The sequence below is a fragment of the Hibiscus syriacus genome, unplaced genomic scaffold (genome assembly GCF_006381635.1).
Source record: "Hibiscus syriacus cultivar Baekdansim isolate YM2019G1 unplaced genomic scaffold, ASM638163v2 tig00111769_pilon, whole genome shotgun sequence".
NCBI classification, from domain to species: domain Eukaryota; kingdom Viridiplantae; phylum Streptophyta; class Magnoliopsida; order Malvales; family Malvaceae; genus Hibiscus; species Hibiscus syriacus.
In genome coordinates this window covers 2,796,378-2,811,329 of record NW_024063172.1, presented here as the reverse complement: position 1 = coordinate 2,811,329, position 14,952 = coordinate 2,796,378, and the positions used below count along the sequence as shown (strand labels likewise).

Here is a 14,952-nt window from a genome sequence, read left to right as displayed (position 1 = left end):
TAATATACATATGGTAATATAAGTTTACCAAAATATTTAGAGCATACACAACTTAACTCTTTAGTTACATGCCAACATCCATTTTCATAACAAAATGACCTACTGATTAAGTTGTTTCTGATTTGATAGTTGCAGGAGTAATGTTGTCCAGCTGCTTAACCTCGATCGTCTACTTTATCGGATCTTATGTGTGAAACACTCACACGATAACTCATCAACTTAGTGAGGTAATATATTAATATCAATAAATATAAAGTAATTGCCAAAATGAGATGGGTTGCAATGATAAGATGTATGTAAACAATGCAATAACCAGAACCATGTTTCTTACACATATACTTATCAAATTCACATTCATAAGTTCACCTTATTAAGTTCATTAGCCCATGGTACCATACAGAGAACCTAAGGTATGTGAGTATTGTGAGGTTATGCACTATGCTGTCACCACAGCTCGTATAATTGCACCGAAGTGCCACGTAGAATTGCACCGGAGTGCCGCGTAGAATTGCACCGGAGTGCCGCGTATAATTGCACCAGAGTGCCGCGTATAATTGCACCAGAGTGCCATATAATAATGTCCATAAGGACCACATATCATTCCTTAAGAATCATATACATATACTAGGGATCAAGTATGTGTCTCACAAGACTTCACACATGTTTCAAAGAATATATATATATCCCGAAGGAGCGCGTAGACCCTCTACCCTTGGCATGCCAACTATACCTATAGTTCTCATCTACATAACATGGGCTTTCACAATTCACCTAATTTGTATCACGTAGACATATTATTTTCATACCTTTATCACATAACTCATATAACTTTTTCTTGCATATTCATGTCACATAATGCATATGGTATGAATTCATGTCATGTATCATAATATGAAATACGATCATTTATCAAAATATTGAATCTAGACTTATCATAAGTCTATAACTGAATAGAATACATATTCATGCTATGAATATGCACTCACCTAGATTTCTTTGTCTTTCCCTCGATTGATCCTACTTGTCGATGGTTCCAGAACTCATTTAGGCTCGATATCTACATAGTAATTTATTGATACTTATCAATATACTAATTAGTATATTCTAAGCTATCATTCTTAGGCTAAAAGAAAAGCCATTTTCATCTTTTAATGGAGGTATGCATCGATGCACTACACCATGCACCGATGCATAAATCCTATTCGATGTTTGTATTTAATGGGGATGCATCGATGCACTCCTTATGCATCAAAGCATTAATTGCATTCGATGTTTATATTTTAAAAGAGTGCATCGATGCACTTCATGTGCATCGGTACACCTTGAAAAATTTATGGGATTTATCATCGATGCATCGGTGCACAATGAATGTGCATCGATGCACATTGCCCAGAATTGTCATTTTAGCACAAAAATCTCTTCTTAGTCTACTTAACACTTTATATTTCCCCTCTTTATATATCCTTAACTTGCATACTCTTACTTAAACTAATTATTATTCATTTCATACTTTTAAAACTTAGAAATCCAATTCTCCATGTAGAGTTTAAGAATCTAACCCAAATTCCAACATGTTCTAATTTGAATTCTAACACCTCATACTTCTTATTTAGCTTTATGACAAGTCAAAACCCACTTCTAATTCTTATTAGAAACTCTAATCCAATATTTCACTTTTCTACTTCCTTTCTTTAATCCTTCATAACTCACCAATCTTTGAGTTTCTATAATATTTTCCATATCCATAATCTTTCCTAAAGCTTCATAAATCAAACCCATACTTTAATTTGAAGGATTAACCAAAAGAAATCAAACTTACCTTAGGTTTGGCTGCTTCACGTTGAAGAAGAAAATGAAGAAGAAAGAAGAATCAAGAGTTGTCTGGAAACTCTTGTTTCTTTCCCTTGGGTATTATAATACCCAATATCTAATATTTAATTATTACTTTTGCTCAATGACCCTTTTACCCTTTTAATTCTCATTCACTTATTAATTCATCATACACCAAATATTTCAATCAATTCCTTCAACTTTCAATTTATCAACTTTGATCGCTAAATTATAAAATTTCACAATTTAATCACTAACCCAGTATGGAGGATGTTACACTGATTCCCCCCGAAACCAAACCAGAACTCCCCTCGGTTCCCTTACTAGAATCAGAATGATTCCCATTGTTTAAAACTACAGATTTCTCATTCTCTTCTTCATCCACACCGCTATCATCACTATCACTGTCACTCTCATCCACTTTCCTTTTCCCCATCCTAAATGATCAAACAAAAACGAATAAATGATCAAAACATTAATACCAACCTAAATTACCAGCAAATTAAATGATCTTAAAAACTTACCAAATCTTTAATTTTTTGGGGTCAGCTCCTCCTGGCACCACCTTCCATTTTCCATTTTGGCACGCTACCCTAACAGACTCTTCAACCACTGCCACACACCTCGCTGATTGCTCCCTATACTTTTCCACATACTTCTAAGCCTCTCCATCTCCAACTTCTTTTTTCCAAGTTTTACTTTCTTCTTAATAAAGTCTTTCGCGATCTTCTCCAACCTCCTCTGTTCCTCATCCGCTTTCCACTCCTCCAACCTTTTTTAATTGTGTTCACATGCCTCAGCCTCCTCACGCTCATGTCTCGGCACGCCTCGAAATTGCTCGTCTTTTTTTGTCCGACCTTCGTGGATGCGCCACGTAACAGCGATCCGAAAACTCTATTGCCACCAATAAGCCAGAGGAAAAGAATGAGGGTGGCGTTGGAGTGGGATATCTCCGAATTATCATTGAGTTAATGGCCACCAATCAGGCACTGAAGGTTGATAGAGATTTTGGTAATTTCATAAATTCGGTGCTTGACATCGCCGACTTGGATTTGAGGGGCCGGGAATTGGAGCGACAGAGTCCCGCCATTGAGAAGTTTAACGAACAGCTGTAGCTGCCTTGGGTTGAGGTTCTTGTTGTTGATATCGTTTCCGCTAATTTGACGATCTTCCATAACTTATACAAACATTGTGATCTTTGAAATCGGAAGAGGAATTATACTCTGGGAGCTTCTCTCACCAAATCGAAGAAGACTTTTTTCCTTCACAGAATCAAGCTTACTGGAGAAGTGTATTTTATCCAACAGAGACATGAATAAACAAATACATGAGGGAGAGGTGGGACTAACATTCCCAGTAAAACAGAACAAAAGAATTACTATTGGTATTGAAGTTTTACCTTGGCTTGGGAATGTGGTCTATCCAAACATGGGTATTTTAACCCGGAAAAAAGATTCCTCTTAGTAATGCAAAAATCCGTGAACTAAACACCCCCTAAGAGTATAAAACTTGTCAGCATGATTAGAGTACTTTCAAGGATCGACCAAAAGAAGAATGAGAGACTTCGGGTTTGATTTTTTTTGGCTTGAATAAAGGGAAAAGTATGTGAATTATTCGATACACAGTATTTTGTTTCTATGGAGAAATAGAGGAAACGTCTTCGACCCTATTCTTCTCGGTTCGAGTTATTATCCAATTAATGACGGGTATGGCTTACGAGTTTGCAATTAAATACTGAAATAAAATATATTAACAAATTATCATCTATTTTAAACGATGAGAAATATAAATTTAAACGGTTATTGTATTGGGATATAACAATTCTAAATACATATTATGTTGTAATCTCTTTAATCTATTCAATAAAAGTTAGATATTATAAATATAAAAAGTTGTCTATTTTAAAGTTTAAGATCCTATTTAGGATGTAGTTTATACGAGTTTAGATTTTAAAATGTAAGATTTATAGTTTAAGTTTATAATTTAAATTTTAGAATAAATGATTCATGTTTTAAGATTTATATATTTAAATTTTGAGTTTTATGATTAAAGTAGATAAAATATATAAATTTTATTAAATAAAATAATAATAATTTTAACTTATAAAATTAAAATAATAATAATAATTTTTTTTATCATCATTAAATATTTTTTATAATCATTTTTAATTAATATGAAGTGATTGTTTAAATACTTTCAATCATTTAATAATAAATATTTATACAACATATATAACGTTAGAACCTATGATCTCCAACAACAATAATAAATCTTCTAATTATTAACTTAATTTATGTTTTTTTACAGTAATATTTATAATTTCTTTTATTGAGTTGGGTAGACAGTAAAAAAATAAGTAGGAAAATGTTCCTAGTCAGTAGTCATCCTCTTTGTATGCGTAGGTTTTTTTATTTTTATACCATTATCTGCTTTTACTGAAATCAATCGTCAAGAAGAGCACGATCTCACTTTCACTTACCCGGATTGTTAAACAAAACAGGAAAGAGGAATCAGGGCACGATAGAAGTGCCCGGTTCTTGAAGGGACTGCAATATTTGGCTCATTTTTTCTTTCCTTTTCAAAATCGTTACCTTTATCCAGATTTTCCGAGCTAATCCCTTCTTCCCCCCTTGATTTTAGCTTCTGGGTGTTGCTTGAATTTCCAAACCAATTTCTGGGTACGTTGAAAATTTTGAATTTATACTCTTTTAGTTCTAGGGTTCTTGATTTTTTTGTATGTCAACTGGTAGGCTTTGAATTACATAGTAATTTCTGTTTTTTTGTTTTGGGGTTGATTTCAATTTTCGACTTTGCAGTTTTTATAATTGAATTTACTGCCAGACTTTGCTTAGCCTTTTGTTTGGAACCAGAAGGGATATTTACTGGTTAGATTATGAAGTATGTTGGAAAGTAAGTTTGGATATAAGAATGTAGGGTTTTTATATGCTTGATTTTGTTTGTGTCAAGTTGACCCATGTTTATCTACCCTTCATGTTGTGAGGTTGAAGATAATAGCTGGTTTGAGTTCACAGCTTTTCCGTGCTTATTGCAGTCACGGCTCACCACTTATTTAACCATCCCTATAAAAATGTAGGCAATGAAAAAAGTTTTAATTTTGAATACAGTGTTATTTGAAATTAAAAAAAGGTAAACTTTGAAGCAATTGATGCACGTTGTCTTTGGAAGGTAAAACTTCCAGATTTGCAATAAGTGTTCTTTTGCTTTATGAATGATGACCGGAATATGATAGTTTCTTTTAATTCAGGGAGAAATGCGGACTTTTGTTTCTCTATGATCAGTTTGACTCTGAGTAATATGTGTAATACTTTTCTCTCTCGAATATTTGGTTTCTGATGTTGACAGGAAACCTAGTTCTTTATGATGTGGATGCGCTTGTCATGCTAATGTTCCTACCAGGTGGTGGATTAGGGATGAATCCTTCTATGGATGATATGAACTTGATTCAAGCACAAAGACATCTGGTCAGGGATATTGGTGAGGAGATTGATTTGGAAATTGGACCTGGAGACGATGACCCTTCATTTGCCAACACTCCTCTTCTTGGTGGCCCGTCACAAGAACCCTCTGCAGAAGAACAGGATGAAAGTAAGCAGATGTCAACCGGATCTCAGCTCCCAAATGCTGATCAAGATGTTTTAAAGGCGCAACCAGCAAAAAGGAAGAAGAAGGTTGTGAAAAGATGGAGAGAGGAATGGGCCGATACATATAAGTGGGCATATGTTGATGTGAAGGAAGGAACAGCAAGGATATTCTGTTCTGTTTGTAAAGAATATGGTAGAAAGCATAGAAGGAATCCTTATGGCAATGAAGGAAGTAGAAACATGCAGATGAGTGCATTGGAAGAGCACAATAATAGTTTGCTTCACAAGGAGGCTCTTCGTCTCCAAATGGCCTCGAAGGATAAGATTGTTGTTGATAAACCCATTTATGTAAAAGGTTAGTCTCCTCAATCTGTCAAATTTTGTCTTTAGATTAGATTGATGCCAACCATGCTCATCATAAGCCGTTAGATTGTGCTATTTTTAGCTTCCTTTTATACAGAAACCTTAACTCTTTTAATCTTGTTGTACCAAGCATTAGCTATTATTATTATTATTTTGGTACTGAGTCGAGTTACAAGTTGGGGAGGGGGGGTAGATTACACCAATATGGTTTGAATACTGGTCATTTGGAATGCCAACAAGGGGCCTTAACCACTGCTCCCTTAATGCTGTTAGTCTGTTATAATTATTTTACTTGCAAGGTTGTGTTACAATATGTAGTATATGGAACTTGAGTCATTCATTTAATTCGGATTAATGTAATATGCCATTGAATGAGCTTGCTGTAGTATGTAATCTGGAAGACAGCTTTCAAATGACATTCCTTAGAAAACAAATGCTAGAGTTGGTTTTAATTTTTAAAAATAAAAAGTATGAATGGGAGTTCCATCAGAATGTTGGTACTTTCTCTCTAGCTTCTGTTTTCGCACAACTAAAACTCGTAATGAGTTGCAGAAGAAGGGTTTCTGTCATTACAGATTTAAAAGTTTTTTTCTGACACAGATGACTAAACAGGGTTTTCGTTTGCATTACAATACACAATATTTAGTAAAAAGAGTAACTGCAGCATAAAGCATAATAGAAATAATGCATCTTCCACGGTGAAATTTGTCAGAATGAAGTTGGAGGTTTTAACTACTTTTTTCATGAACTAAATACCTTTGGCATAAAATTTTGTTTTAAATGATAATTCCAAATGATGCTTTTAGTTTCTTTTTCCCTCTTACAAAAGAATTAATTATCTAACCTTTAAATTCATTTTGTCTACTCCTTGGAAAAAATTCCACAATTGAAGCTATTATGTCCAAATCAGCTGGATCAATTATTGAAGCTGCACTGAAAAGGGACCCCATGAGGTTGAGTTCATACAATCTGTCCAAGAAGCTGTTCATGCTTTAGAGAGAGTGATTGCGAAAAATTCCCAGTGAGTTTTGTCAAAAGAGTTTAAGTTATATATGATTTGCTCTTTATTATTTGAAGTGAAGAGTCATCAAATGTACCATGGGTCTCATCTTGCTCCATTTTACTTCAGTTATGTCAGCATCATGGAGCGTTTGTTAGAACCAGAACGAATGATTGTTTTTCGAGTTCCATGGGCGGATGATAGAGGTGAAACACATGTCAATCGAGGCTTCAGGGTGCATTTTAACCAGGCATTGGGTCCCTGCAGGGGTGGTATTCGGTTTCATCCAAAAATGAACTTAAGTGTTGCCAAATTTCTTGGTTTTCAACAGGTACGTTCTGATCTTTCAATTTCACGTTAATTTACTCATTCTTAACTAAGTTCCATATAGTGTGGTTTTAGCTTTATCTTTATGTTCATCCTAGGTAACTGTTGCTTATGGAAACTCAAATTTGTTGGTTAGGCCAGCTGCTGAACACATGTCAGCAGAAGATAAATAAAAATCTGTTTAATTTCAAGTAAAAGGAACTACTTATTCAGAATGGTAACAATAATGAAATGGGTAACGATAATTTATTTGGCTTTTAAAAATCAACTAATAAATGAGGAAATTTCATTTCACCTGTCTGTAGACATTGAAGAATGCTTTATCACCTTACAAACTAGGAGGGGCAGCAGGTGGAAGTGATTTTGATCCTAAGGGAAAAAGTGATAACGAGGTTAGTTTCTTTTTCATATTTTATTAGTATCTTTAATAAGAATCTTCTTAGAAACATTAGCAATTCCTCTTACAGTTGTTTATGAAACCCACGCTGGCAGATCATGCGGTTTTGTCAAAGCTTCATGAATGAGATATATCGTTATTTTGGTACGGACAAGGTAAGTGAGTGAGACACTGCTCTTATCTTGAATTTGCTCATTAATGTGTAGGCCTGCATATATGATTATCCATTTGTATATTTTCAGGATCTTCCATCGGAGGAAATGGGAGTTGGTATTCGAGAAATGGGATACCTCTTTGGACAATACAGACGTCTAGCTGGTAATTTTCAGGTATTTTGAACACATAAACTTCCATTTTAGTCTTCTTCAGCTCTTAGGATGGGCTAATAAACTTCTATATGACCTGGAAATGTTCACTACTTTCTTGTATGTTATAGAGATTGCCGCATAATACCATTGAAGGATCTTAACTATTATAACAATGTCACATCTCTGCTCAATAGTCAATAGAGATTGCAGCCTAACAATCTACTTGCTTGTATGTTATAGTGTTTGCAGCCTGATGTCATGAGTTGGTCTTTATGTCTTCATTTCATTCCTACTGATGCAGGGAAGTTTTACAGGACCAAGAGTATTTTGGTCAGGTTCTAGTCTTCGAACTGAAGCAACTGCTTATGGGCTGGTAATTAATGTCTCATCCCTGCTCAATAGTCAATACTATTTAATTATAGTTAGGTTGTTAAACATCACGGTGAATGCCTGGATACCTGAGTTTTCACCTTTTAATGAAAGATTCTTATTGTACTTCACTGTTGGAATACCGTCTATAAGATGGGTGCCGTTGTTTCCATGTACATATCACTTTCTGATAGTTTGGGACTTGATAAAATTTGCTTATTTCTGCAGGTTTTCTTTGCCCGACTCATTCTTGTGGAGTTGAATAAAGATATCAAAGGACTTAGGTTGCTCTTGATGCTTATTATTAGCCATACTCAAAAACATTGTTGTCTATCACAGTTCTTTGTAGAGTTTTCGAAAAATTGTGCAAACGGGAAAAATGTGGACTTTTCTCCATAGAATAACACTTTCTATTTTTCCCTTTTTCTTTCAAGACGTGGTAGTGGCTTGATATTACCAAAAAGTAGATTTATTGCAAATCTAGTTGTTTCACTGAATTATTGACATTGATACTTTCTCCCTGAATCTTTCTCCAGATGTGTTGTAAGTGGTTTTGGAAAGATTGCAATGCATGTTCTGGAAAAGCTTGTTGCTGTTGGTGCCCTTCCGATTACAGTATCAGGTAATTGTCCATTCCACACTGTGTACATCTGGAAAGTCGTCACATATAATCTTTCTGTGCATTAGTTTATGTGATGATTGTTACATGATTCCTTCGGTTTTATTATCATTCTAGCTTAAAAGATGGTCACAGTGCAGATTTCACTTATTTTAATGAAAATTTCTCATGATGAGGCCAAATGGGCTCTTTCTGTAAAATCATTAATTTCTTTTCCCTTTTTCCTTTTTTTCTGGACAGTTGCGCCATTTATTAATGCATTGACCATTGAGATAAGAATATTAATTTGTCTATTTCTTGTTTGCAAGTGTTTTAGTTGTGTTAACCCGGTGTTCCTCACTGCTCTTTTTCAAAGTGCTCGAAAGACCTTATCCTTTTTGTTTTCCTTCAGAAAAGTGCCTTTGTATTCAAGTTCATTTTTCTTATTGCCAAGGTCATTTTACATTACTTGACATGTAGCTCTACGCTTGCATTCTTTAAACCCTTTTAAATTAATTTAGGAAAATGATCCTGACAGCAAACATACATACTTTTTCCTTTTCACTGTGAAATGAAACTTGAAAGATGCTATTATTTGGATATTACATGACATATAATAGTCTTCGTGCAAGCAAATAAATTTGGTCGCACATTTAGCTTAGTATAGATCAGTGAATAATGGTAGGTTGAAACAGCTGTCCACATCTTAACACATGCCTGTGCCTGAAATGTGGCACAGATTCAAAGGGATATTTGGTTGATGAGGATGGGTTTGATTATATGAAAATATCATTTTTGAGGGATCTCAAAGCACAACAGAGAAGTTTGAGGTGTGTTTTTTTCACTTTCATTTCCATTCATAAAATGTAAATTTCATTTCTTTTGGTGATTCCTGAGAGGTGCTATTTTAAATTTTGAGTATGCAGAGATTATTCAAAGACTTATGCTCGGTCGAAGTTCTATGATGAAGCAAAGCCTTGGAATGAAAGGTGTGATGTCGCAATTCCCTGTGGTTCTCAAAATGAAATTGATCAGGCTGATGCCATTAACTTGGTTAATTCAGGTTGTCGTATACTTGTAGAAGGTAGTAGTCTGTAATATGAATTGCAAAACATTTTTATATCTTTCTACTGGAAGAATTATTTTACAAATTATATTAGCTAATAGCTTGTGTTATTGTGGTCTTCCTAGGCTCCAACATGCCTTGCACTCCTGAAGCAGTTGATGTATTGAAGAAGGCTAATGTCATCATTGCTCCTGCCATGGCTGCCGCTGCTGGAGGAGTGCGACCTTTACTTTCAACATTATCTTGATGAAATCGATCTTTATTATCATAGTTTAATTATGATGCACTCCTTTCATCTGCTTTTGCTCAAATTTAGAATAGACATGACTTTCCTTCTAAAGAAAAAAGAATGTTCATGAAGTAATTTCTTAATTCTGTAATGATATGGGAAGAATATGCAATTCTAGAGTTGAGGGGTCAAACCCTCAATTCTTGTGAATTTAATATATGCATTTTTGAAGCATAACGGGAATTTTTTGGACTGTTCATATCCATATGTATTGGAATATGATGCTCTGAAAGGAGAAGGGAGCCATCAATTCTCACTTTGATAGCAAAAGGGAAATTGAACATAAATTATGGGGTTTTTTAAGATCCAAATGCCAATAAAAAAACTAGTTCATTCTCTTCAACAAGAGAAACATCTTTAAGCTTTAACAGCGAATGGCAGATATGCTGGTTTAGGATGTTTTTGGCTAGGTTTGTGGTACCTCTGACTGAGTTTTTGGAATGATCTAGATGATTATGTGTGGTATAGCCAAATATTTTGAAGATAGAGGTTGAAGCTAAGACTGTTTTCAATTTCTTTATTCATTCTGTTAGCATGAATTTTGATTGATTAATGTTATTTACAATTTTACTTTTATTTTCTGATTCAATGACACTTAATTACAGGTTGTTGCAGGAGAAATAGAATTAAATCATGAGTGTAATGTAATGCATTGGTCTCCGGAAGACTTCGAATCTAAATTACAGGTAAGATTTAGTTATGTCTTTGTTGAAGGGTGTGTAATTGGACTTAATCTTGAGCTACATTTCCCTTTATTTGCTTCAGCACAAGCCATTTATTTGGATATCCTAAGGTGAATTTAGTGTGTAATAGATATGTTCGAACTTAGAAATAGTCAATTCTTGGTAACTCTATGTATACAACTTACAATATCTTTTTCGTGCTAGGAGGTATTGAAATTGCAAACATAATGTCAGTATGATACTAGCGAATTTGAGTTTGCTTCTTTTGGTTTTACAGTCGTAACTTTAAGATTTCTTCCATTTTAAACTTGACAAAGTAGTTTTGTATCTAGTTATGACCAAATTTGGTGAAGATTGTTTTCTCTGCTTATTTATTAACTTGCAGGAAGCAATGAAACAGACATTCAATAGAGCACTCAAAGCAGCAAATGATTTCGGTTATCAAAAAGAAAGTCCTGAGTAAGTTTTTTTCGGCGTTAGCCCTAACACTACCTTCATAGTTGAAGCCTTTTGCTCATTAATTTTTTCTTTTTCCTTTGGTGCATGGCACATGAATCAAACACAAATTTTTACATGCTGCTGATCTGGTATTACCAGAATCTTTCACCAAAATGCTGTCTGACTGTTTTGATTAAAGTCGAGTTCAGTTCTACTATACATTTTATACTGTTTTGCTCTGGACCAGAAAAATTCTATTGCCAATCTTTGCAGTGTGGTTATTTGGTGATCATCTTTATACTTTCCTAAAGATCTTGGCAGGCTTAGGAATGTATAATAGCTGGAAATACATTGCTTGAGAACCTAAGATATGGTAATGTATGCTATTTCAGACTTGGGTGCAAGTGTTGGATACCATGTCAGTATGTCCGCCAACATACCGACATGGTAGCAATTCATTTTTTTCTATACTCATGTCCTTAATATCATCAAACAAGGGTACTCGAAGAGTCGTACAGACATAGGTAGTTACTGATATCATGTTATTTTGAATTCTAAGCAATCTATTGTTCAAACTCTCTTTCCTCGTTATCGTTTAACAGGGCTTTGCTACACGGAGCTGTCATCTCCGCCTTTCTGGCCATCGCTCAAGCCGTGACTGATCAAGGATGCGTATAGAAAAATAAAAGTTATTTCTTGTGGATCAGTACCAATGACCACCATTTCAAGACTTACACTCCATGGCAAGAAAACTGGAGAGCTATCAACTTATTTGTATCGTCGTGGGAATCATTACCGGATAAAAAAATAGGCATGGCCGATCTTATTGTAACATACATGTAATGTTGTAGTAGTGCCTAGTGCAAGACATATAAATGGATGAGTTATTTTATAATTTCATTGGAATAGGAATAGAAATTTGGATGAGCAATGTGTGATGATAGTTGTAAGGTTGGGACAGGAAACATTTTAATTTTTTGGCCTGCCTGTAATACTTTACCCATAAGAAAATTGTTAAGTTCCAGTGTTAAGTGTGTTTCTCACATGCTTTGACAACATTAATTGGAAATAAAACATTATTATTATTAGAGTTAAGGCCAAGGATGTCTGCTACATTTTGTCATTTTCTTACCGGTCAATGTATTTTGTTTACTTATTTTACTCTGTTATTGTGGACAAATAATTGAAAATTTCCTAATTTTCTTAGAATGAAAAAGTAATACCCACCGTTTGATTTCACCAACAATTGCAAGTCAGCAGTTCGGAAAACATTCGTATGTTACCAACGTGCACAATTAAAGTACACTACCAGAACAATTTTACAATCGAATTTTTCTGGCTTCTTTTTCCCACCTTTCAACCAAAATAGCCAAAGGGAAACTAAATATGCGTTTTAATTCTTGATTTTTTGTTTGATGATTCCAAGTCCAAATAGAGAAGCCTTTTCCGTTCTTCGTTTTCTTCGTAAAAAAGCTCTTCTTTTCCTATCTCTTTACTCTGCAGAGACGAAAATCCCAGTGAAATCTTTTGACAAAGTTATTGATTAAGAAAGAAATTGAAGTTAACAGAACTTACAATTATGTTGAAGTATAAAGAATAAAAAACCAGAAAAAATGGATATTTAATTAAATAGTGGGAATGTAAACACACAAAGTAATTTTCAGGAAGGAAGAAATAAGTTACTCGGATCTTTTTTTCTGTTTGGTTTAAACTGGGTTTGTTTTTTCTTTGGCATCTAGATCCTTTTTCAGCATAAATTCGTGCTAGCTTAGGTTTTTATCTCTCTTTCACGCCTCTCTTTTCTGGGTTTTTTTGACGGTTTAAGTTGCATGCAGGAATAAGCTTTCGTTTTTTAATGATTTTTTTTAAAAAAAAATCCAGGTTTTGAATGGTGTATTCATTTGTGTGAGCAGTCAACTATTTTGTGTGTGGTGATTTTAGGGTCTGAGGTTTCCTTTAAACGGAGTTTTAAGGATTGACTTTTAAGGATCAGGTTTTTTTAGAACACTTTTAGGAGGATTTATTTGTTGGGGGGGGGGGGTCTGATGGGGAGCCCCGATGAGCCCAACAGAAAGAACATTGATGCATCGATGTGTGGCTTGGTTTGGGTCCGACGTAGAAACGGTTGCTGGTGGCCGGGTCGGATTATGGGCATTGACGAGCTCTCTGGAAACTGTTTAGTATCTCCAAGATCCGGTACTCCTGTTAAGCTTCTTGGTCGAGAAGATGCAAGCGTGTGGGTCCTTTTCTTTTTGCATTTTAATGAAGTCCTTTTGTTTAGCAGTTTTGGAACCCTTCTTTTAGTGTTGCCAATCAATTATCAGATGCTTAGGAGGGGAGAACTTGCAGACATATGGTGGAAAACTCAGCATTTGCAATATGGTGCATTGTATTTCTTGTTTTTGGATATTGACCATTTAACTCAATCGGTTTTGTCTTTTGAATACAATTTTCTGTACAAATAATCAAAAGAAATTTTAGTCACTTGAGGCAATTTTTTTCTTCAATAACTGTTGATATTCTTTGACTGGTTGCGTGTCTGCATTGTTATAGCATATAATCCCTTTAGTGCTTTTTGTTTCAACCCCCTGTTGTGGTGTGGTGTCTTTAAACTGTTATAGCTTATGTGCATTGGTTAGCTGAGCTCGAAAGAGAAATGTCTAAATCAGTTCACTGGGTCAGTGTTTGATCTGTCCCAAGTTAGTAGAGGTTGTAACCATCTCTTCTCATAATTGTCACAGCTTGTGACCTTGAGACTATGTATTGATTCTATAGGAAATACCGACATTATCCAAGTTGTGTGAAACTGGTTGTTGTTTTTGTTTCTAGATTCTGGTGATTTAGATTCAAGGTTTTAACTTTATCGTCTCATCATGTCTATCTTTAGACCTTGTTCATTGCTGATTGATTTATGGGTAAAGTCCTGTCAGAGCTGCGTTCTTTTTTATTTTCTTCTTTTAATTAATGTTTGAATCACCTCTCGCCCTATTTAAGAAAATCTTGAATTGAATTGTCTTTGAAGGTTGAAATGTTGAATGAGAGGAAGCCTTTCAGTCAATGTCAATGATCTTTCTCTCTGTTGATAAAATTTCATTGTTTTTTTTAGGGACTGGTACAATCTTGAAAAGTCTAAGCGGGTAAAGGCTTTTCGGTGTGGAGAATATAATGAATGTATTGCGAAAGCAAAGGCTTCGGCAGCAAGTTCTAGCAAGAAGGCAGTGAAATATGCTCGAAGAGATAATGCTATTCTCCATGCTCTTGAGATTGGGAGTGCATGCTTTGGCAAGGATCATCCAGATTATTTCTCTAGAAAATATCATTCTGATGGTGATAATGGTTGTTCAGCCAAAGAGGCACTTAACATGCCACATTCTGGGAAAGAAAATGAGGATGGAATGAGTGGGTCTGAGGATGACTCGAACTCAGCTCCTGAATTATCACAGTCTGGCTTATCCTTTGAAGAGACAAATCTTATTAATGGTACTAAGAGGCGCTCTATGCTGGGAAAGAGAAGAAAAACCCCCAATGATTCAGAGGATGACGGAGCAGAAGGAATCAAATGTATGAAAGGACTTGAGGATCTAGGCATGATTGTATGATCGAAAGGAAAAGTCCAGGCTGCAGGGTTGCTTGAGTCTGATCAACAAGAGAATTCTTCATTTTGTAGACCAAGCACTAGCAA

At 35.0% G+C, this 14,952-nt stretch overlaps 1 protein-coding gene and 2 pseudogenes across 1 annotated transcript; 2 read left to right on the top strand and 1 right to left on the bottom strand.

The window, feature by feature from the left end:
* Positions 1-2,083: 2,083 nt before the first annotated feature.
* LOC120169885 lies at positions 2,084-3,008 on the bottom strand (annotated as a pseudogene).
* Positions 3,009-4,237: 1,229 nt separating this feature from the next.
* Positions 4,238-11,953, top strand: LOC120169938 (annotated as a pseudogene).
* Positions 11,954-13,224: 1,271 nt separating this feature from the next.
* On the top strand, positions 13,225-14,869 carry LOC120169884 (uncharacterized protein At1g51745-like). Its single transcript, XM_039177959.1, has 2 exons — positions 13,225-13,506; positions 14,377-14,869. The coding sequence occupies exons 1-2, from the start codon at positions 13,316-13,318 to the stop codon at positions 14,867-14,869; spliced, it is 684 nt and encodes a 227-aa protein (XP_039033890.1). The 5' UTR covers positions 13,225-13,315.
* Positions 14,870-14,952: the final 83 nt, after the last annotated feature.

Excerpts from the sequence above, each read along its gene's own strand:
- LOC120169884 (XM_039177959.1), top strand. The coding sequence starts at position 13,316 with ATGGGGAGCCCCGATGAGCCCAACAGAAAGAACATTGATGCATCGATG. Across the intron at positions 13,507-14,376 it reads GGTCGAGAAGATGCAAGCGT|GGACTGGTACAATCTTGAAA; the intron begins GTGGGTCCTTTT and ends TGTTTTTTTTAG.